Here is an 18,392-nt window from a genome sequence, read left to right as displayed (position 1 = left end):
AATGGTGTGCGTCAGTATGGCAACGTTACATTGTTTGTTCACTGTTGCCATTCCCAGGGATTTGTTATTGAATTAAACCAACCTACTATTATTGGCCTTTCAAGGGATACTCCCTCTGGTGATCAGTTTTGAAAACAGTTTCTGGCATTTCTCCCTTTATTTACATTGATTTTGGTTAGGAATTTAGCACTGGGGATGAAGTGACAGTGTCATATTATTTATATTAATTTATAATCTTAGGTTAGAATTGCCTGATTTAAAGGCCAATATTTAAAAATAAACTAGGTATGTTAGTTTATTACATACACAATATACAATACAGTTTTCTTAAAAGAACTTGACTCCCTGAACATCATCTGTCAAAATTAATTCACATTTCCTATCTTTTTCCAGCACTTGCAGTGCTTTAACCAGCACTTCGTGCTGAATTTCGTAAAACTCTTCACCTTGCACCTCCTCGCCTTGAGACAGTTCATATAAAGTCAACACAGAGCCCTGCAACCCCCTATTTGATACATAACCATAGATAGCAGACGCCCATTCGTCCAGGGTGTGCCAGTATATTTCCCAACGATGTTTCGCCTTAAATTTAATCGCTACAATGATTTTACAGGCTAAATTACACCCACCAACCTTATCAACTGGGGCTGCATGTCCAGTTTTTTGTAGCTCAGCCAGTATGGATCCCACCACTTCCTGATCGAGTTTCCGATTGATATTGGAGTTGTTAAAGAGGGGAATGTTGGCCGTCTCCCTCACGTCAATCAAATACAGCTTGGAACGTTTGCAATAGTCTAGAATTAAAGTTTTCCAGGCTTGGACTTGTTTGGCCCTGGTGTCAGGGTTGGGTTGTAGCGTGAAAAACGGTGGAAAATTGTATTGCCACGGCCACTCGACCTCTGTCTCTGCCATAATGTTTTTACTTGATTAAGCCTGAAACTGTTGGTTGTTTAGCCTTAAAACAGATTTAACTAAATTTATTTAGTAATAAAAAATGTAAACACAATACTAACCTAAAATTTTAACGTTAACTGTCAAATGTCAGAAAAGTTGGACAGTCTGTTGTCGGGTCACGTGTACCTTGTAGACTTTTACAAATAAAGTCACATGACTGTTTAGACAGTTAGATCTGTAAGTTTATACTTAACCTCAATTTCTCACTATAATGTAAACAATTAAATGGTTATTAATAAAAACTTAGCTTTTTCCTCTAACATAACAGAACAACATGCAAAAACCGCGATAAAAGCGTGACCGATTAGTTGCTTGACCGAAAGAGAGCATGAGCGATAAAAATTAATGCCGCAGTATGAGTTTATTGTTTACGAAACTGGCCGGCGCAACACATGCGCCCCAAAGACACTTTCACTTAACCCAACTGAACCAGTTTCGTCGAGGCGTAGCCTTGAGTTGCGTACAGTTGGCCACTGCTGGAAAATCCCGTATCAAAATGGTAATTTTTATTTTCTGTATCCATACCCAGCTTTATATTCCTTACAATTTCAGTCTGATAAGTTAACTCAAGAAGAACGCGATACCCAGTTAAACACCCTTCTGGGTAAAGGTTGGACCGTACAGAATAACCGCGACGCTCTGTACAAAGAGTTCCAGTTTAAAAACTTTAATGAGGTGAGCTCTGTGACTAAATCAACCATAACCTTCTTTAATGTGGATTGTTTGCAAAAGGCTTTTGGCTTTATGACTCGCACTGCACTTTTGGCTGATAAAATGGACCATCATCCTGAATGGTTCAATGTGTACAACAAGGTGAACGTCACTTTAAGCTCCCATGACATTAATGGATTGAGTAAAAGAGACCTGAAGCTGGCTAACTTTATGGAAGAAATTGGTGGAGGTGTTAAAGGCTAAGAATGTTTTTTCTGTTTAAATTATAAATATAAAGTTGAACTAACACTACAAGGTAAGCAAACTGTGTGTAATTTATTAAAAAATTAGGATGTTTTAAAACTTAAGACTAAATTCAAGCTGGGTTACTACTAGAGTGAATCATTTCAAAAGGTTCTTCTGGAAAGTTTTCAAACTCAAACTTCTTGAATTTGGTTTGTAACAGTTGTCTCAACTGGACACTGTGAGCATAGTCGCGGGTTTCACACACTATTATAACCTGAAATTTAATAAGTTAACTCACAACTCTGCAACAATTGAGTGACTTTTACCTCAACACTAAAAACGTCTGAAGCAACCCAAGCTCTTTCGTGTACGATATCTTTAATGGATACCCCAATTGAACTGAGTACTTTACAGAGTTCGCATACTCCTCCAGGTCTGTCACTAACTGTCACTCGACACTTAACCAGCCGCCCGTCAGCCGCCAGACCTCTTTCCAAACATCTGCCCAATATGGTGGTGTCAATGTTGCCACCACTCAATATCAAAACCACCCTAAAAATTACTAATTAGAGTGTTAGGAGTTTTGAGCTGGTTTTCACCACCTTTTTCCTTTAAACTCATTTAATTGTCCTCCCAATATGGCGGCTAGTCCGCAAGCGCCAGCCCCCTCCACTACACACTTTTCATTTTCTATGAACCTTAAAATGGCTAAAGCAATCCACTCCTCTTTGACCACCACCTGGAACACTCATTTCGATCAAAAGTAAACACAAAACTAGGCAAAACCTTTACAATTTTATCCAGTAAACCTCGTGACGTTTCCCAAGCGTTGTAACCAATCTCCGCGACCGCCAAACCGTCAGCCAATGTGCCTTCGTTACTGGTGAATAACGGTTTCCCATTGGCCAAGGCGTGGGTGTAACTGGCGCACTTTTCAGCCTCAACCCCCTGGAAACCACACCCAAAACGTTGAACACACCCGTGTTGCAGCGTTGCCAACTCACAATAATTTTGATGTGGGGATAGAGAGTTTTGACAGCGACTGACACGCCCGCCAGCAATCCCCCACCACCTGTCGGCACCACAATGGCATCAATGTCGGGCACTTGCTCCACAATTTCCAGACCCAAGGTCCCTTGACCCGCTATTATGTGAGGATGATCGTAACCGTTAATGTAGGTCAGACCTTTTTCTTTGGATAGTTTAAAGGCCACTTGTTTGGCTTCGCTCATGTCCTACACAATTATGACGTTTACAAAAAAAAATATGACGTTTGTAGTGTCTGTCAATCTACCTTGCCTTCAATCACCACATTGGCGTGATACTCGCGACATTTTTGAATTTTCATTATAGGGGCTATCAAGGGCATCACTACGGTAACGGGGATTCCCAGCTTGTAACCATGGTAACACACCGCTTGGGCGTGGTTGCCTAACGACGCGGCAATTACGCCACGTTGCCGCTCTTCCTCGTTTAGCATGAGAAGGGCGTTTCGCGCCCCACGTTCTTTGAAACTGAGTTTTGGAAATAACACACTCCACTGACAGAGTTTCATAACAACGGTTAAATGTAATTTACCTGCCGGTGTGCTGTAGGAAATCTTTTTTCAAGTAAATGTCCATGCCGGTTATTTGGGAGATGTGGGATTTCTGTTGGAAAAGGCAGAGTTGCCAAATTGAGCGAAAAAACGCGAAATCCACCTACCTCGCATGGTGTGTTTTTAACTCCACTTTTAATTTTGTAAGCAGCCAATGTTACTTCTTCGAAAGTGATTCTAACAGGTCGTTCCGGATCACAAAACGGGTCTTCTGCGGCAGAGCCCTAAAGCAAAAAATAATAGTATAAAAATTCAATCCAAAGTAATTCAATCCAACCTTACATTTGTAAATTCGAACATTTTGATACACTTTTTAATGTTACACTAAAATGGAATGTTACTAAAAGGGAATTTACACTAAAACTGTAAACATATCGAATAAACGTACCTATAAACATTGTTTGTGGAAGTTTTTTGGCAAAGATATGCGAGGTTAAAGGCGTTGAATTAGTGATATTAAGTAACGTTTTAGGGTCAAAGGGCTTCAAGATTAGCCAAGAAACAATTCTACTTACGTTATTTCCTTCAGCCTGAGTCTCGTCCAAGTCGTAGGAGAATTCCATAGTGTTTCAGTAAACAAAACTGCTCGAAAATAGTCAATATATTGCGACTAAATAACGCACAGTTATCAAAACTGCGACCTAGAGTTTAAACTTTATCAATAAAGAACAAACTAATTAGAAAATTTTATTGTTTATACTCTATTAATTTATCATTTTGGTTGTACTACTGGTTTTTGTCGATTGGAAATTGGTAAGGTTTTGTTAACATGGCGTGTCCACTCCATACACACCTATACTTCACTGGTTTAAAATACATCAATAACCACGTGACACTATACGGACTTTAGAGCTTCTGGTCACGTGACTTCTTTCAATTAGCACATGTGACTCTAAAGTGAGGTTATGTATTTAGCGTGTTTACATTTTGTGGTGTGGTTGTTTTAAATTTAATCTAAATCCGTAATTTACCAATAAAACAACGTTTAAAATCATGTCAGGGAAGGTTGAAACACGAAAAATCACCCGAATGGAGGATTTGCTGGAAAACACCACCGAAAAAACGAACCCTGTGGAACAAGAACCCGAAAAACAAAAGTAAGTCCTTTTTTTAGTCCTGTAGGAGATTTTAGTCTAATCGCAGTCCGTTCGCAGTAAACCTAAAAACACACCTACCGTTAAAGGTAAACCGAAATCCGGTCGTTTCTGGAAAACTGAAAAGAAAAAGTTTTCTTCCATTATTAAAACAAAAGGACTGAAAAACTCGTTGGAGAAGAAGCAGAAGCTGCGCGAGAAACTGCAAAAAATCAAGGAAGTGTCCAGGGAACGGGTGGCACTGAAACAGCAAGAGGAGGAATTGCGCAAGCAAAGGAGGAGAGAAAATTTGAAAAAACAGGAGGAGAACCGGAAAAAGTCTGAGGTGGTGCAGGTCATTACAAACACAAAAAAATTGAAAAGAATGAAGAAAAAACAGTTGAGGTATATAGAAAAAAGGGACACAACACAGGTGTCCAAGTGATTTGTAATAAAGTTAAGTTTACATTCTGAAAATTCCAAAGTCAGTTTTGGAGAGTTTTTTGTTGAGTGTGACTGCCAGGCTGAGCCCTAAAACCTTCCTGGTATCTTTAGGGTCAATGACTCCATCATCCCAAAGTCTGAAATTAACCTTAAGTCACTTGGGAGAGCAGGAGGTTGCATAACTTACCTAGCAGTACTAAAGTAGGGGGAACCTTCAGTTTCAAATTTATCGACAATTTCTCGCTCAAATTCTTCTTTTTCCCCTTCCTTCCATTGTCTATTGGCCACTTGAGACAAAACGCCGGCGGCCTGGGGGCCTCCCATTACCGATATTCGTGCATTAGGCCACATAAATAGGAAACGCGGTGAATAAGCTCGACCACACATTCCTTTTTTAATCAATGTTATGAATGGTTCAAATGGGGGTTAAATTGGGGCGGTATTACCGTAGTTGCCGGCTCCGTAAGAGCCTCCAATTATCAGGGTTATTTTGGGAACTTGGGCGCATGCTACAGCCGTTACAAGTTTGGCGCCATTTTTCGCAATTCCACCAGTTTCTGCTTGACGCCCCACCATAAAGCCTGTAGAAAAATGGGTTAGTTTACAGGTGACCAAGTTCAAAAAGATCATTCACCAGTAATATTTTGCAGGAAAATTAAAGGAATGTTACGTTGACAGCACAGTTGAACAAAATGGGCTCCTTTCAACGCACTTTCAGAGAATAACACTCCATTGTTGCCTAAAATGCCCACAGATTTACCATACAGTTTGGCAAACCCGCATACCAGGGTTTCACCATACTTCTTTTTAAACTCGTCAAATTTAGAACCGTCAAAAATGCTTAAAAAAAGACAGATACACTAATTAGGGATATTTAAGCTGAAGTGGGCAATTTTAAGTGGTAATAATGACTTTTAGAAGCTTCCAAATGCTTCTGAAGCAGCATAGAAGCTTTTAAAACAGTACAAAAGCTTCTGTATGCTTCTAGAGCAGTTTAAAGGCTTTCAACAATTTCTAGAACAATCTAAGAATTTCCAAAAGCTTTTAAATCAGTCCAGAACTTTCAACATGAATTTGACACTGTCTAAAAATATTTCAAAAGCTTCCAAAACAGTTTCTAAAAGCTAGAAGCTTTCAAAAGGTTTTTGAACAGTCTAAGCGCTTTCAAAACAGTTTCAAAGCTTTTACATGCTTCTAGAGCAGTTTAAAAGCTTTCAAGAATTTCTAGAAATTAGAATTAATATTACTGAACAATTTCAAAGCCAGAAAGGATATTCTAACATTGTGTCCAGTTAGATTGCCACAAAAACCCACTGTACACTGGCCACATTCATTTTCACGTCCCCTATCAAGGGAGCAGAGCAAAAGTGACGTGACGATGACGTAAATAGGTATAGAACTTTAATTTGACCAACTGTCAAATTACATCATCGTGACATCATATTCGCTCCATGGTAACCTACCGGGCTATAATCTCTCTAACATCAAAAGGTTTTATAATATCCCGGTTAACGATTCCATACAAGTCCTCAGGATTATACAGGGGGTCTTCAAAAGGTTCTGGAAAAGTATTTGAAGGGTGCCTGTTAAGGTTGGCCACTATAGCCCTAGCAATATCGATGGCGTGTTGATCATTTAAGGCATAATGATCGGTAACTCCCGATTGACTGCAGTGTAAATCAGCCCCGCCCAAATCTTCCGCGGAAATCTTTTAAAAAGCTTATTACTTAGCATTTGTTTTCACGCTCCATAGAGCGAGCAGAGCTTTTATGAGGTCACAATGACGTAATCTGACAATTGGTCCAATTACGGCTTTGCCAAATTACGTCATTCTGACGTCAAAAACGCTCTGCTCGCTCCATGGAGCTTAAAAACGAATGCGACCTTAGTATAGTAAGAAACAATCACTCACCATTTCACCAGTGGCGGCCCTAACTAAAGGGGGACCTGCCAAAAAAATAGTGCCTTGTCGTCTCACTATCACAGACTCATCAGCCATGGAGGGCACGTAAGCCCCACCTGCAGTACACGGCCCCATCACTACAGCAATTTGGGGTATCCCCTCCGCTGACATGTTGGCCTGGTTGAAGAAAATCCGGCCAAAGTGGTCGCGGTCCGGGAAAACTTCAGATTGTTGCGGTAAATTAGCACCGCCACTGTCTACCAAATATATACAGGGTAGATGGTTTTGTTGGGCTATTTCCTGGGCTCTTAGATGTTTTTTCACTGTTATTGGGTAGTAAGTGCCTCCTTTCACTGTGGCATCGTTAGCCACTATCATACAGTCCTGACTGTTGTTTATTATTGTTAATAATTATTACCCTAAAAACAGTGTCAACTTGCTTACCCATGCACTTTACCAATTCCAGTAATAACTCCTGCAGAACTTATAGAATTATCATACAGCTCATTGGCGGCTAAAGGTGATAATTCCAGGAAAGCCGAGTTTTTATCCAGGAGCAGGTTAATTCTGTCTCGCGCTAGTAATTTACCTTTATTCAAATGCTTGCTCACTGCTTTAGGGCCTCCACCTTTCAGTACATGACTGGTCTTTAATTGAAGACTTCCGACAAGCTCAGACATGTAAGAATGGTTTTCCTGTTAAAATATCATTATAATCCAGACAATTTCAAAATTACTAAACCATACCAAAAAGGTGGAGGAGTTTGGGTCTGCTTTACTAGAAATCACATTGCTGGAGTAGCACCGCAACAGTTTTAATAAAACACCGCGAGGCCCTAAAATTGGTTGCTTCAGAGACATTTTATAGTACTGGTGACCTTAACTAAACTGTTATCAAATGTATTCAGTGATTTTTGATTGTAAACATGTTTTTGTAAATAATTAATTTTGAAATTGGTAACTGGTGCAGTGTTGCCAAAGTTTGTCAAATTAAGGTCAGAAACCACGCTTTAACTGCAGTGCAGGCCTTACTGTGAGTAATCAAGGGATAAATTCTTAACGACCTTCTACTAGAGAGTTATAATAACAGCGACAACTTGTCCTTCTGATTGTTTGATTTAAGTAACATAACATGACATGGCATCGCTGGCTGTCACAATTTGTCGAGCGCCTCTAGCGTACATTTTGTCAACCCGCGTACAGGAAACGGAAACAAAACAGCAACGCAACTTTTAAAACGTCAAATATGTGGAGGAGAAGACTTTTGGGGCTCCGCAATTCGCTCAGTTGTCCGGTTTTGAGAAGGCCCATGAGCCACCACAATCCCGGCGGTATTCCTGGCGAGGTAAAAATCTCCTTTTAATCGTTTCTCAATTGAAGTGCGAGTTTCGTTTTGCAGAATTTACCGTGCCGTAAGCTGATCGGACGTCCCGGTAGGGCTACTATGGTGTTCATCATCTTTTTTGGGTCAGGTTTTTGGATACCCAACGTTGCTTTAGTGTATTTAATGCACAAATAATTTTAAACCAGGTAGGTGCGTAAAAATATTCACAACGTGGTCACGTGACTGTGAGAGTGGCTCTGACTAAATCGGTCACGTGACTAAAATTTTTTTTTTTCTACGCAAAGAGTGTCATGTGTCCCTAACCTCAATTCTGACTTTGACAAGTAAGGTTGGGTGATTTTGTAACACTTTGGGGTCTCCTTAACACACTACAGCGTAAAATATTGTAAAAACACTTTGAAACTAACAAATCAAACATGTTGGGAACTGGTAATCTTTTGGTCAGAAGGGCCCTAAATAATTTTGTCAGAAACCACTCTCATGGCGGCATCCCTGGTGAGGTAAGTTTCGTTATGTAACAGTCCAGGAAGATTTTTTTTTGGTCCACTGGATTAGTTAGTAAAACAAAGTTTAATTTCAGAACTTGCCTTTCCAAATTAAAAACCGCTACAGGCTCACCGCTCTCTTTGTGGTGTTCTTTGGTTCTGGTTTCAGTGCTCCCTTTCTTATCTTGAGGCACCAGATGACCAAGTCTTAAATTAGTTTTAAGGTGAGTTTACTTTGCCTTTCCACTACAACTTATTGACTTCTTTTATTATTATTTTGCAGGTCCTGTAGTAGTATTTTGTTAAAATAATTGCAATTCCAATAAACAAACAAATGTATGCCAATCTTTTAAACCCTTCCCTTGGAAAAAAAAGTCTTTTATACTTCTTAAGACTATTTATACAGTTAGTTGTAAGTACAAGTCAAAAAAATTTAAAAAAAAACACTGAGCAAAACTTAAGACTAAACAGGATTATACGAACACTTGTGGTACTTTAAAATAAAAAACTAAACTTTACAATGGGGTGGCCATGACCCTGAAAGGAGTTCGTTTTCTATCCACTGCTGGAGTTCTACATAACCTCTTTGGGGTCTTCACAGTCAAAGGTGACTTGATGTAGGGTTGTCTGGGGGTCCTTCTGGGTGAGTCCTGGACGATTCGGCTAGGACTCAGCAGTTCCTGTGTATTTTTGTTAAGTTTGTTCACCTTGTATTTTTAGCACTTACATTGTTGGGGTTTTTGATGTATTGCCTTCCAATTTGTTGTAATTTTTGCGTTGTTTTGCGTCGGCGTGAAGGACTGTTGCGTTTGTCTTCGGCCTTTAGAGTTTTCACTCTGGATTTATAAATAAGGTGATTTTATTAATCAAGTAGTTGAAGTTACCGCAGAGCTATCCTGGTTCTACTAACCTACCTGCTGGACATCCTAGCAGAGCCCCCTGAACTCAAACCGTCACCAGTTGACGTGGTTTTAGACAATTTTTTAGTTGCACCAGGTGGTATTTCAGTGTTTTTCAAAGTGTCAAACATTCTAATAAATTCGGTGTGGTTAGACTGTTTTTTTAGTCTACAAAATTTACAAAACATTACCTGGCTTTGGCGCGCACCATTCCAACATTCTGACTGCGCAGTTTGGCTATGGAGGCCCTGGAAGTGTCCTGCTGCGCAGGTTCGGACGTGTTCAAGAACTCCTCAGCGCTCAGCCAATGCTCGTTTGACGTTACTGTGTGTTCTAATTAGTGAAAACACTGCATTTTAGAGGTAAGCTAACTCACCAGACGTGTTATCGCACGCTGAAGAGTAGGCCGTGGATTCTGACGTATTCGCGCCCAGTTTGGGGCTTGATTGGTGGATCAGGGAAGTCTCCAGATTGAAGCTGGTGGGGCTGCCCGAGTGTCTCGGTTTGATTTTGCGACGCATGGATGCACGCGGGAAAGAGCTGGTGCGTTGTACTGGTTTGCGCATCTCAGGCGGAGGCGTTATCTATGTTTGTCATAATTACAGATATTGTTAAGATAAGAATGATGAAGAAAAGGCTGATAAATGCACATTAAAGCAACAATTCAGGCAATGAAATTTGGAAATTATACAGGGTGATTCCAAAGTTGGTGCTTTCCTTTCTCCTGCAAATAGGGCTTCAAAAAATAAGGTTTTTTTTCCTTTGACGCTTTTTCGAAATATGAGAAACACAGATACAGGGTGTCAAAGTTTTACTGAAAAAATAATAATTTAATGATTTTGGCCAAACCACTTGAAGTAATTAAACAAAATTTTGTAGGTGTCAATAGCTACGTGGAAAGGAAATTTTCCAAGAAACAACAATTTTCTTGCGTTTACCAGTGGCGTGCGTATAATTTTTTTAAAACATTTAAAAAAAATATATTACCCTACTGGTTTTTTTCAAAATAAAATTTATTATTGAATTCCTTGTTCAATTCTAAAAATAAAACCCCTTTTATTATTTTTTGCTACGACGCACCATTTCCCAGTAAAAAAATAAAAACCGTCTTAATGCGTGCCTAAAATTAAATGCTGTAATTAAATGTTTTAATTTAAAATGTCAAACTATTAAAAATTAGTTCAAATGCGGCTGAAATCTTTTGTTTTTGTTTATGTCTGTTGATAAGGAATAACCTGTAGTTAGTTAAAATTACATTTAAGTTATTTTTTATTTTGTTTTTTTTCAGTAAAACTTTGACACCCTGTATCTTCGTTATTGTTCATATTTCATTCATTCGAAAAACCGTCAAAGGAAAAAAAATTTATTTTTTGAAGCCCTATTTGTAAGTGAAAGGAAAGCCCCAACTTTGGAATCACCCTGTAGAATGCCAAGTAGATGGGTTTCTTATTGGAGGAACCACACTGTAAGTAGTCTTTACGGGTTTATGGAGCCAAATTTGACTGTTGGGACATTAAGGGCACACTTTAATGCTTGCGTCACGTCACAGCTGTCAAAACTCACTCACCAGTTAACTGAAAGTTTAAAGTGCAGGAATGGCCGTTACGTCATCATTTGCCTTGTTATTAATAATGGACGGACACTGTGACGTAACAGTCATGCCTACTTGTTTAAACAAACCTCAGACTCTAAACTGATGCGGCTAATAATCGCGTTCTCCTTGCTCAAACGTTTCTTTCGGCGCACGCTCACTCTCGGTAGTAAGGGAGCCGAGATTTGATTCGTTGGAGTAGTACCAATGTGCCAGGATTGGTTGCGCACGATTTGCACGCTTTTTTTGCCTCGTTCAGTGGATCTACGTCTGATAGAACCGATTTTTCTTGCGCTCGGCGATCTGCGCAAACGATAAAGTACTTCAAATGTGAAGAATTTTGAAAGTACAGAAAAATCTACAGGACCTGGTGCATTTAAATTACTTGGTAAAAATGCTGTGTAAAGTGGTATACTTGGTGCACCTCTACATCACTTAGTGCAGTACCAAAATAACTTTCTCTGCATATAGCATACCTGATTAAACTCTCTGATTAAAACAGCCTTGATGATGACGTCACGAAGCCTCAAACCTACCTGAAAGCCTTCTGATCCCCACTCCTTCTGATCCGTAAATCTCTGCTGAATCTCCTAACCAGCTGATCGGTGGTAGGACTTAAAGAACCCGTTTCCAGCGTCATCTGGTACGCCGTTTGCACGTTTTCAATGTTGACGTCCAACTCGCGATTGACGTTGTTGTCATTTTCGTTATCGATGCGAGACTGGACGTTATCCAACTCCAACGAAATTCTTCTTTCTACGGAAACTCCTCTAAAGTCCTAACCTAAATTGCCGGACTGTCACTCACCAATAGCAGACACGCGATGTTTGAACTCTTCAAACTCGGTTTTTGGTACTCGAACATAGTCGGGTTCTTCGTTTTTGGTCGGTTTTGTAACGGCCCGTTTCTTCTTCCGGAAATTTCCGGCGTTGCTAACGGCCGACCATCGACGCTCCAGCAAGGACCGGGGGCCCAAACTGCCCCGTCGATTGGTGCTCGTAGCGCCCCCTTCTTCTTCCTTCAAACTCTTCATGCTGCGACTACGCATGTACCAGTGCATCTTCTTTTCTTTTGAGCTTTATAAAGTTATCCTGTATAATTTGATTGTCAAAATGGTGAACTAGAGCATTACCTATTCAGGTCCCCAGCTTCTGAAGCCAGTTCTTGAGGCTTTTTACCACTGAAAAAGGCAAAAATAAATTAACCTACGCAAACACAGAGCAAAACAACTCACTTAGGGTTGACACTGACTGGAGTTTTTACTGGAGTGAATGGAGTGTTTAGCAGAGCACAGTCTGGGAGTTTATTGACCACCTCTTTCCTGTTTTTCATACAATTTACACTAAATCATTGAGTGGCTGAATTCAAAACTTACTTCCTTTTAAGAGACATTCCAGTGTCACCTTTCCTCTTTTTAACTGAGTTTTGAATGCTGGGAGTAAGTATATCTGGTGGAGCCCCACTGGGGACTTCTTCATGCCTGACAGTTGTAGAAACGATCTTTCTAAGCCCATTAAACATTCCTTAAAAACCCCCACAATGTTACTAAGTGAACCAATTAAAATCCTGTAACAAGCACGCACACACACACACAATAATATTTACTTGTTAACGAACCACTTCTCCTCTTTTTTTTGGGTTTGTCCTGCTCAGTCAACTGTCCAATTTGTTCAATAATATAGTCAGGGATAAATCCAATCCTCTTCGAATGTTCTATCAACAACTACAAACACAATAAACAAATCTCACTAAAATTTCTTTTATTAGCAAAAAACCTTAGTAATATCACAGATCCTTGTGATAGTCAAGGATGACTTTGGCACTGAATCAATAGGAAATATGTTGGGACCCACCAAAATAGCCAAATTACTAAATGTCATTTTATTGCAGGTTGCATAACTGGCCACCTCATAAAAAAACTACAACAAACCTGTTAAAAACCCAATTTTTATACAATCACATCCCATATAACTCACTTGCATCAAGTAAGATAGAACATTCAAGTTTTCACTAGGTAGTAAAAGACAGGAAAGCAAAAGACATTCGAGCAACTGTTCCTTGGAATGTTTACCCACTGAACACATTAAAAATAAATCATTATGGGTTGGGGGAATTAAAGGTTCAGGGAGCTCCCTTAGAAAACATTTCAGAACCACTGCAACATCAATGACATGGTGCTCAGTGCCTAAATGACACCCTCTATCCAAAGACAACTGTAACACCATTTATTCTAATCCATTTTCATACAAGCAAACATTAATTACCTTAATTTCGTGCTGTCTGGACTTGGAGCCCTCCTTCCTAAAAATCCCTTCAGTCTCAACTTTTGACAAAATGTAGGTGCACAATTCCTGTATCCTTTTTGGTATAACCAGCTGTTGCCCATTGGACAAAGTCACCGTCTCGGTTTCGAGACATTGTAACGGCACTTTGAAAAATTTTTTGTTGGTGCGAACCCCCTAAATCAGCGGTTTAATACCCGGGAAAATACTTGTTGAAAAGACACTCACCTGTTGAGGGGGCCGCGGTTTTTTCGGTCTGTATTTGATGCCGTACTTTTTCAAATGTTGTACCGCTATGTTTTGTATTTCCTCCTTTTTGTGTACATCGTTTATGAACATTTTAGGGCTCTGGTTAGTGCAGAAAAGCTGGAAAATCACTTATTTTCGCTGATACCACCATTTTATTTCGAATTCCGGTTGTCAGTTGACATGTTTCGTTGACGTTAACTGCTATGTTTGAAATAACGTGCTTTGATTGGTGGACCTAATTTAAAATCAGAAGACCTTGGGTTGTCTTTGTTTAGGTTTATAAGTGAAACAGAGACAGGCAGTGTTGTCATTTGTCTAAAGTCAACCACGTGCACATGCTTGAAATTTGACAGTCTAAAAAAACCTAACCTCAATTTTAAACATTGTTTTGTTTGTACCGTGTGTGGTTCTTTAAAGTGTGTTGGTTTAGTTTCTGCAGAAATTATTTTAATTATGGAGGTAACTAACCCTTTAAATCACTTGTAACGTTTAATTTTATAAGCATTTTTGTCCAGGAGCCTGTGCAGGACAGCGACTATGACAATTTGTCTGAAAGTAGCGATTCAGAAGAGTCTCCCAGGACTAACAAGCGAAAACTCAGCCCCAAAACACCCAAAGCCAAAAAGACTAAACTAAATGACTCACCCGATAAGCCTGTTAAAAGTAAAAAGAAAAATGAACTGCTAAAACCACCCACTGTTGAAGAATTGAACAACCTGAAAATGACTGAAAATTTGTACAACAACAACCTGTTCAGGCTACAAATTGAAGAGTTACTGAAAGAGGTGGCCATAAAACAAAAGCGCCATAAAGCTCTAAACAGCTGGCTTGATGGTTTCCTAAAATCTTTAAATGAACTACCAGAGTATAGAGACGTTACACTTTCAAGCATAAAAGTCACACAAAAGACTAAGTGCAACAAGTTTCTCCATGCTTTAGCAACAAAATACAAGTGTCCTGTAAAAACTGATCTTGATTTACAAATGTCATTCATAAAACCTGAAAGTGCAAGCAGTTTTGGACTGTTTAATTCATCCAGTTTGGCCGGACCACATCTGGAGACTTCAATAAACATTTCAATGCCTAAAGAGTGTTTTCTGGTCAAAGATTTCCTTAACAATCGTTATTTAGTTAAGCGCTTTTACTATTTAATTTACTTATTTGAAAATTTGACTGCACATGCTAAAGAGATTGTTTTACATGACAGCAATCCATTGTTGCCAATCATTCAGCTTCAACCTACTGATGATCCAAAAATTACAGTCAAACTTTATGTTACCCCCTTACAGGATTATTTCAAACCTTCCAGGTTTCTACCAGACCAGAATAATATGAAAAAAGACTTATTTGAGAGTGAAATCAGTGATATTGAAGCACTCAAAACTACCCCAACACTTTTGTATAACAGTGTCCTGGCTCATGATGTCACTTTAGCAGAAAACTCTTTGTTTGTTCAGGCAACTTTGAGCGACCAGACCAGCATTCAAGATGGGATTAAACTGTTAACAGTGTGGCTAAAACAGAGAGAGATACACACAGGCTGGGGTGGTTTCAGTCCCACTTTACTGATGTATTTAGTAACTTATATGCTGGTCAAAAAGAAAATTACCAAATTAATGAGTTCCTACCAAGTGGCCAGGAATTTTTGGAACTTTATGGCCACCACTGATTTACAAGATGGGATCGGTTTAAAGGAGGGGGCGCCACTTGAACAGTTTAAAGCTCACTATGATTTGGTGTTTTTGGACTGGACAGGTTGCTACAATTTAGCTGCATTTTTAGATGTGGGAGTGTATAAAAAAGTCAAATTTGAATGTGAATTGGCTATGAAACATTTAAATCACAGTGGGACAGAGTCTTTTCAGGCTTTGTTTTTGAGTCAAGTACCTTTTGCTTTGCAGTATGATCTTCTCATTGAGTAAGTTTGTTTTGTATACATTTTTATGAAAGCAACCAGACTGACAATTTGCTAAATAGATTTTCAGAATTCAGTTAGTTAAAAAGGGCCTAAAATTTACCTACTAACTTAAATTAACATATTATTGTAAGTAAACTTAATCTTTCTTTTAGTGTAACAGAGTCTTTACCCCTCCAAAACAATTTTGTATCCACGGACAAAGAAAAAGCAAAAAACATTGGTTTTAAAGAGTTCCACTCTATCAAACTACTTACAAACCTCCTCCAGAGAGGTCTCAATAAAAGAGCATTTTATATAGTGCCTCGAGTGCTTGTAAATCAAGATGGAATCAAAAAAGTCACATTTGGCGTAAAGCTGAACGCCGAAACTGCGTTCAACTTTATCGAAATGGGGCCTCCTTTGAGCGATACTGCAAAATCTGAAGAATTTCGTCAGTTTTGGGGCTACTTATCCAGCGACAGACGGTAAGTTACTAAAAACCAAGTCTAGAACAACAATTTGACGGTGGGTTGTATAGTTTTCGCGATGGGAGCACCAACGTGGCTGTGTACTTCAAAACTGCCACCATTAGAAGCAAAAGAGCGATAATCAAGCGAATCGTCAAATATTTATTGTGTGAAAAGCTTCAATTGAAGTTTACCGTGTTTTATGATGAGTTTGAGGAGGTTTTGATTAACAAAAAGGTGGTCAGTCCTTACGTGGTGGGGACGAACGAAGAGGCTTCACTGAAAATTGTCGGTTTAGCTGATGAATTAGCGCAGAAACTTCGTAGTGTCCAAATGTCGTTGAGTATCACTGGAATTCAAGGCATTTCAGAAGCTTTTAGGTGGGTTTGTGCTTTGTAAATTAGTAACCTTACTACAGGATGAGTGTTTTACAGCTACACGGAGGCTTTCCCACCTTTAGCGTGCAGATTTAGACCTGCAGAGGGCGTCACTGAAGTCAAAGGAGTGAACGTGGTGTTTGGTAAGAAACTAAGCATGGCCCCTAGATACATCCAACCACTTGATTTGGTGTTACACTTGGGTAAGTTTAATTTTACTCTTTGAACAGTTTTATACAGTTTTTTGGGGTGTAGAACACAGCTCCAAGTGGCCTAACGATCTAGAAGCTGTCAGACACATAAAAACTTCATTTTACCTGGAAATCTCTGATATGCTGAAAGACAGTCACAACATAATCAGCAGGGCGTCCAGGGACTACCTGGAGGTGTTCTATCAAGGCTTGGTGTTCCGGTACCGGCTTTACGTAGCCAAGGAGGTGGCCTTGATGAAAAAAGACGTCACCAGCACAGGTTCCACGGCCTACACTACTAATGCGAACAGTGAGGAGTACGAGAAAACCTTAAATATCTTACCTAAAGTGATTGGGGCGTTAAAAGGGTGAGTCATTGTCGTATCTCTAACTGCAAAGTATCAACTCAAGTTTATTCAAACAGTTTGCAGATGCAATTCCCCAGCTTCGGCCCTGGCACCGCTTTAGTCAAAAGGTGGCTGCGCAGCCAGCTCATCGATCACCATCTCTTCCCCGACGTGGTCCTAGATCTGGTGAACGCATCTCTGTATTTGAATCACACTAGTTTCGACGAGACCTGCACTCCTCAGGTGTCTTTTTTGAGATTTCTCAAGTTTTTCAGCGAATTTCAGTGGGAACTACAGCCGTTGGTCGTTAATTTCAATGAAGAAATTTCCAGTAAGTTTCTAAACACTTTTATGTCTTGTGACTTGTTAAAGACCAAAATGACATTATTTTTTATAGAAGAAGACTTGACCGAATTGGAGACTAGTTTCCAGCAACAGCCTCGAGAAGCCTTACAGCCTTTATACGTCATAACCCCATATGATCAAGGCAGTTCAGTGTTCACACGACCAAACCCCACTCGACCTGTACTGAACCGAGTTAAACAGTTAGCAAAGGCCACTTTAGATCTGGCTACAGCCAGAATAAGCAACTTGGATCTGTTTGACGTTAAAGACTTATTCAAACCCAATTTGACTGGTTATAACCTGTTAATTCACTTAAGACCGTTGTTAAACCCCAGAAGACACGAGCAGGTGGACGGAGTTGGGGATAGTAAAATAGTGCTAGAACCCTACAAGCACCATCCTAAAGAGAAAATTCCCATAACTAATTGGGACCCAGTTGAGTTGTATTTGAGAACTTTATGGGTAAGTTTCTAGTCATTTTCACACTCTAGAAGTGAGTTAAATATTGTGTTACCTTCCAGGAGCAATATGGGGAGTTTGCCAGCTTTTTCCATGACAGTTTTGGAGGGAATGTGGTGGGGGTGTTGTGGCATCCTGTCACACGAGACGTCAAAGACTTCAAGGTAAGTCCCTGCAGTGATTTCGCATTCAAACTCTACTTTGCACGTGTTTTAGGTGTCCAATGTCAGGGGAAGGCATCTTCAGAACGACCAGTTGGTTTTCAATGAAGAGGCTATCATTGAAGACTTTTATTTGCTGGGGAAAGGCTTGGTAAAGTGGATCGAGAAAAAGTAGCCTGTGATATCGTTTTTTGGACTTTTTGTAAATAAAGTTTCATTTTAATCAAATTTAGTGTTACGTTAAACTTACCTGACATTTCTCTCCGCCATTTTGCCTCCAAAACAAAAATCCAATCAGTACATGATATGTGGCGCCACCTCTTAACCACGTAAAGCTTTAGCATTGTTTACCACCTATTACAGATGGCGCCAGCTGCTAGGGTTAAATAATTTAATTTCTGAGTTCAAAGCGTTTTTAGTAGCTTCTCAG

General features: G+C 39.6%; 8 protein-coding genes across 12 annotated transcripts; 4 read left to right on the top strand and 4 right to left on the bottom strand.

Annotated features, from left to right (window-relative positions):
• Positions 1 to 269: 269 nt before the first annotated feature.
• Positions 270 to 1,015, bottom strand: Vps25 (vacuolar protein sorting 25). The gene is made up of 2 exons (XM_081980125.1): positions 634 to 1,015; positions 270 to 582 (listed from the first exon to the last, which is right to left on the bottom strand). Exons 1-2 carry the CDS (start codon positions 910 to 912, stop codon positions 328 to 330), a joined length of 534 nt encoding a protein of 177 aa, XP_081836251.1. The 5' UTR covers positions 913 to 1,015; the 3' UTR covers positions 270 to 327.
• A 157-nt stretch (positions 1,016 to 1,172) lies between these two features.
• Positions 1,173 to 1,930, top strand: Pcd (pterin-4a-carbinolamine dehydratase). The gene is made up of 3 exons (XM_081980128.1): positions 1,173 to 1,453; positions 1,507 to 1,629; positions 1,687 to 1,930. The coding sequence occupies exons 1-3, from the start codon at positions 1,310 to 1,312 to the stop codon at positions 1,867 to 1,869; spliced, it is 450 nt and encodes a 149-aa protein (XP_081836254.1). The 5' UTR covers positions 1,173 to 1,309; the 3' UTR covers positions 1,870 to 1,930.
• Positions 1,923 to 4,089, bottom strand: Srr (Serine racemase). Of its 2 annotated transcripts, none has more exons than XM_081980092.1 (9): positions 3,964 to 4,089; positions 3,556 to 3,672; positions 3,430 to 3,500; positions 3,146 to 3,365; positions 2,856 to 3,086; positions 2,644 to 2,799; positions 2,454 to 2,590; positions 2,178 to 2,403; positions 1,923 to 2,125 (listed from the first exon to the last, which is right to left on the bottom strand). In XM_081980092.1, the coding sequence occupies exons 1-9, from the start codon at positions 4,009 to 4,011 to the stop codon at positions 1,982 to 1,984; spliced, it is 1,350 nt and encodes a 449-aa protein (XP_081836218.1). In that variant the 5' UTR covers positions 4,012 to 4,089; the 3' UTR covers positions 1,923 to 1,981. The 2 variants fall into 2 exon arrangements, with proteins under 2 accessions (XP_081836218.1, XP_081836219.1); XM_081980093.1 differs by lacking the exon at positions 3,964 to 4,089 and adding an exon at positions 3,731 to 3,884.
• A 314-nt stretch (positions 4,090 to 4,403) lies between these two features.
• LOC145729388 (coiled-coil domain-containing protein 86) lies at positions 4,404 to 4,998 on the top strand. Its single transcript, XM_081980127.1, has 2 exons — positions 4,404 to 4,545; positions 4,603 to 4,998. Exons 1-2 carry the CDS (start codon positions 4,442 to 4,444, stop codon positions 4,964 to 4,966), a joined length of 468 nt encoding a protein of 155 aa, XP_081836253.1. The 5' UTR covers positions 4,404 to 4,441; the 3' UTR covers positions 4,967 to 4,998.
• Positions 4,951 to 7,823, bottom strand: Mccc2 (methylcrotonyl-CoA carboxylase subunit 2). Its single transcript, XM_081980082.1, has 8 exons — positions 7,615 to 7,823; positions 7,313 to 7,563; positions 6,878 to 7,256; positions 6,429 to 6,673; positions 5,600 to 5,805; positions 5,412 to 5,546; positions 5,153 to 5,354; positions 4,951 to 5,102 (listed from the first exon to the last, which is right to left on the bottom strand). Exons 1-8 carry the CDS (start codon positions 7,726 to 7,728, stop codon positions 4,985 to 4,987), a joined length of 1,650 nt encoding a protein of 549 aa, XP_081836208.1. The 5' UTR covers positions 7,729 to 7,823; the 3' UTR covers positions 4,951 to 4,984.
• Positions 7,824 to 8,021: 198 nt separating this feature from the next.
• On the top strand, positions 8,022 to 9,036 carry LOC145729392 (cytochrome c oxidase subunit 7C, mitochondrial-like). 2 transcript variants are annotated; one of them, XM_081980131.1, is made up of 3 exons: positions 8,022 to 8,212; positions 8,267 to 8,397; positions 8,793 to 8,886. In XM_081980131.1, the coding sequence occupies exons 1-2, from the start codon at positions 8,114 to 8,116 to the stop codon at positions 8,384 to 8,386; spliced, it is 219 nt and encodes a 72-aa protein (XP_081836257.1). In that variant the 5' UTR covers positions 8,022 to 8,113; the 3' UTR covers positions 8,387 to 8,397; positions 8,793 to 8,886. The 2 variants fall into 2 exon arrangements, with proteins under 2 accessions (XP_081836257.1, XP_081836258.1); XM_081980132.1 differs by lacking the exons at positions 8,022 to 8,212; positions 8,267 to 8,397 and adding exons at positions 8,528 to 8,712; positions 8,981 to 9,036 and having other exon boundaries at positions 8,793 to 8,921.
• Positions 9,037 to 9,074: 38 nt separating this feature from the next.
• Positions 9,075 to 13,946, bottom strand: LOC145729351 (uncharacterized). 3 transcript variants are annotated; one of them, XM_081980066.1, is made up of 16 exons: positions 13,698 to 13,946; positions 13,452 to 13,646; positions 13,164 to 13,400; positions 12,963 to 13,106; positions 12,793 to 12,910; positions 12,563 to 12,710; positions 12,422 to 12,508; positions 12,320 to 12,367; positions 11,995 to 12,263; positions 11,724 to 11,943; positions 11,277 to 11,490; positions 9,973 to 10,180; positions 9,788 to 9,920; positions 9,612 to 9,728; positions 9,425 to 9,533; positions 9,075 to 9,377 (listed from the first exon to the last, which is right to left on the bottom strand). In XM_081980066.1, the coding sequence occupies exons 1-16, from the start codon at positions 13,806 to 13,808 to the stop codon at positions 9,213 to 9,215; spliced, it is 2,523 nt and encodes an 840-aa protein (XP_081836192.1). In that variant the 5' UTR covers positions 13,809 to 13,946; the 3' UTR covers positions 9,075 to 9,212. The 3 variants fall into 3 exon arrangements, 2 of the variants coding, with proteins under 2 accessions (XP_081836192.1, XP_081836193.1); XM_081980067.1 differs by having other exon boundaries at positions 12,805 to 12,910; XR_014178335.1 differs by having other exon boundaries at positions 9,346 to 9,377; positions 9,608 to 9,728.
• Positions 13,947 to 14,030: 84 nt separating this feature from the next.
• Positions 14,031 to 18,190, top strand: Mat89Ba (nucleolar protein 6 Mat89Ba). The gene is made up of 10 exons (XM_081980058.1): positions 14,031 to 14,177; positions 14,234 to 15,636; positions 15,789 to 16,100; positions 16,154 to 16,462; positions 16,517 to 16,662; positions 16,715 to 17,018; positions 17,075 to 17,328; positions 17,395 to 17,804; positions 17,864 to 17,965; positions 18,018 to 18,190. The coding sequence occupies exons 1-10, from the start codon at positions 14,172 to 14,174 to the stop codon at positions 18,135 to 18,137; spliced, it is 3,366 nt and encodes a 1,121-aa protein (XP_081836184.1). The 5' UTR covers positions 14,031 to 14,171; the 3' UTR covers positions 18,138 to 18,190.
• Positions 18,191 to 18,392: the final 202 nt, after the last annotated feature.

This window comes from Ips typographus, linkage group LG5 (genome assembly GCF_016097725.1).
Source record: "Ips typographus isolate SLU linkage group LG5, UJ_Ityp_2.0, whole genome shotgun sequence".
Taxonomy (NCBI): domain Eukaryota; kingdom Metazoa; phylum Arthropoda; class Insecta; order Coleoptera; family Curculionidae; genus Ips; species Ips typographus.
The sequence above is the reverse complement of the archived record's forward strand: the minus strand, read 5'-3'. Positions and strand labels throughout refer to the sequence as shown.

Bases quoted from the DNA above. Each gene is read 5' to 3' on its own strand.
- LOC145729392 (XM_081980131.1), top strand. From the start codon at position 8,114: ATGTGGAGGAGAAGACTTTTGGGGCTCCGCAATTCGCTCAGTTGTCCG. The intron at 8,213-8,266 runs GTAAAAATCTCC...TTCGTTTTGCAG, and splicing joins CCGGCGGTATTCCTGGCGAG to AATTTACCGTGCCGTAAGCT.
- LOC145729388 (XM_081980127.1), top strand. From the start codon at position 4,442: ATGTCAGGGAAGGTTGAAACACGAAAAATCACCCGAATGGAGGATTTG. The intron at 4,546-4,602 runs GTAAGTCCTTTT...GTCCGTTCGCAG, and splicing joins CAAGAACCCGAAAAACAAAA to TAAACCTAAAAACACACCTA.
- Pcd (XM_081980128.1), top strand. From the start codon at position 1,310: ATGAGTTTATTGTTTACGAAACTGGCCGGCGCAACACATGCGCCCCAA. The intron at 1,454-1,506 runs GTAATTTTTATT...TTACAATTTCAG, and splicing joins GAAAATCCCGTATCAAAATG to TCTGATAAGTTAACTCAAGA. The intron at 1,630-1,686 runs GTGAGCTCTGTG...TGTTTGCAAAAG, and splicing joins AGTTTAAAAACTTTAATGAG to GCTTTTGGCTTTATGACTCG.
- Mccc2 (XM_081980082.1), bottom strand. From the start codon at position 7,728: ATGTCTCTGAAGCAACCAATTTTAGGGCCTCGCGGTGTTTTATTAAAA. The intron at 6,674-6,877 runs GTGAGTGATTGT...GCTTTTTAAAAG, and splicing joins GGGCCGCCACTGGTGAAATG to ATTTCCGCGGAAGATTTGGG. The intron at 5,547-5,599 runs GTGAATGATCTT...ATTTTTCTACAG, and splicing joins TTTCCTGCAAAATATTACTG to GCTTTATGGTGGGGCGTCAA.
- LOC145729351 (XM_081980066.1), bottom strand. From the start codon at position 13,808: ATGTTCATAAACGATGTACACAAAAAGGAGGAAATACAAAACATAGCG. The intron at 13,401-13,451 runs GTAATTAATGTT...ATGGTGTTACAG, and splicing joins CCAGACAGCACGAAATTAAG to TTGTCTTTGGATAGAGGGTG. The intron at 12,711-12,792 runs GTAAATATTATT...GGGGTTTTTAAG, and splicing joins GAGAAGTGGTTCGTTAACAA to GAATGTTTAATGGGCTTAGA.
- Mat89Ba (XM_081980058.1), top strand. The intron at 16,463-16,516 runs GTGGGTTTGTGC...AGTGTTTTACAG, and splicing joins GGCATTTCAGAAGCTTTTAG to CTACACGGAGGCTTTCCCAC. The intron at 17,805-17,863 runs GTAAGTTTCTAG...GTTACCTTCCAG, and splicing joins TGTATTTGAGAACTTTATGG to GAGCAATATGGGGAGTTTGC.
- Vps25 (XM_081980125.1), bottom strand. From the start codon at position 912: ATGGCAGAGACAGAGGTCGAGTGGCCGTGGCAATACAATTTTCCACCG. The intron at 583-633 runs GTTGGTGGGTGT...ATTAAATTTAAG, and splicing joins ATGCAGCCCCAGTTGATAAG to GCGAAACATCGTTGGGAAAT.
- Srr (XM_081980092.1), bottom strand. From the start codon at position 4,011: ATGGAATTCTCCTACGACTTGGACGAGACTCAGGCTGAAGGAAATAAC. The intron at 2,591-2,643 runs GTAAAGGTTTTG...TGAGTGTTCCAG, and splicing joins GAGGTTTACTGGATAAAATT to GTGGTGGTCAAAGAGGAGTG. The intron at 2,404-2,453 runs GTGGTGAAAACC...AGTAATTTTTAG, and splicing joins AATGAGTTTAAAGGAAAAAG to GGTGGTTTTGATATTGAGTG.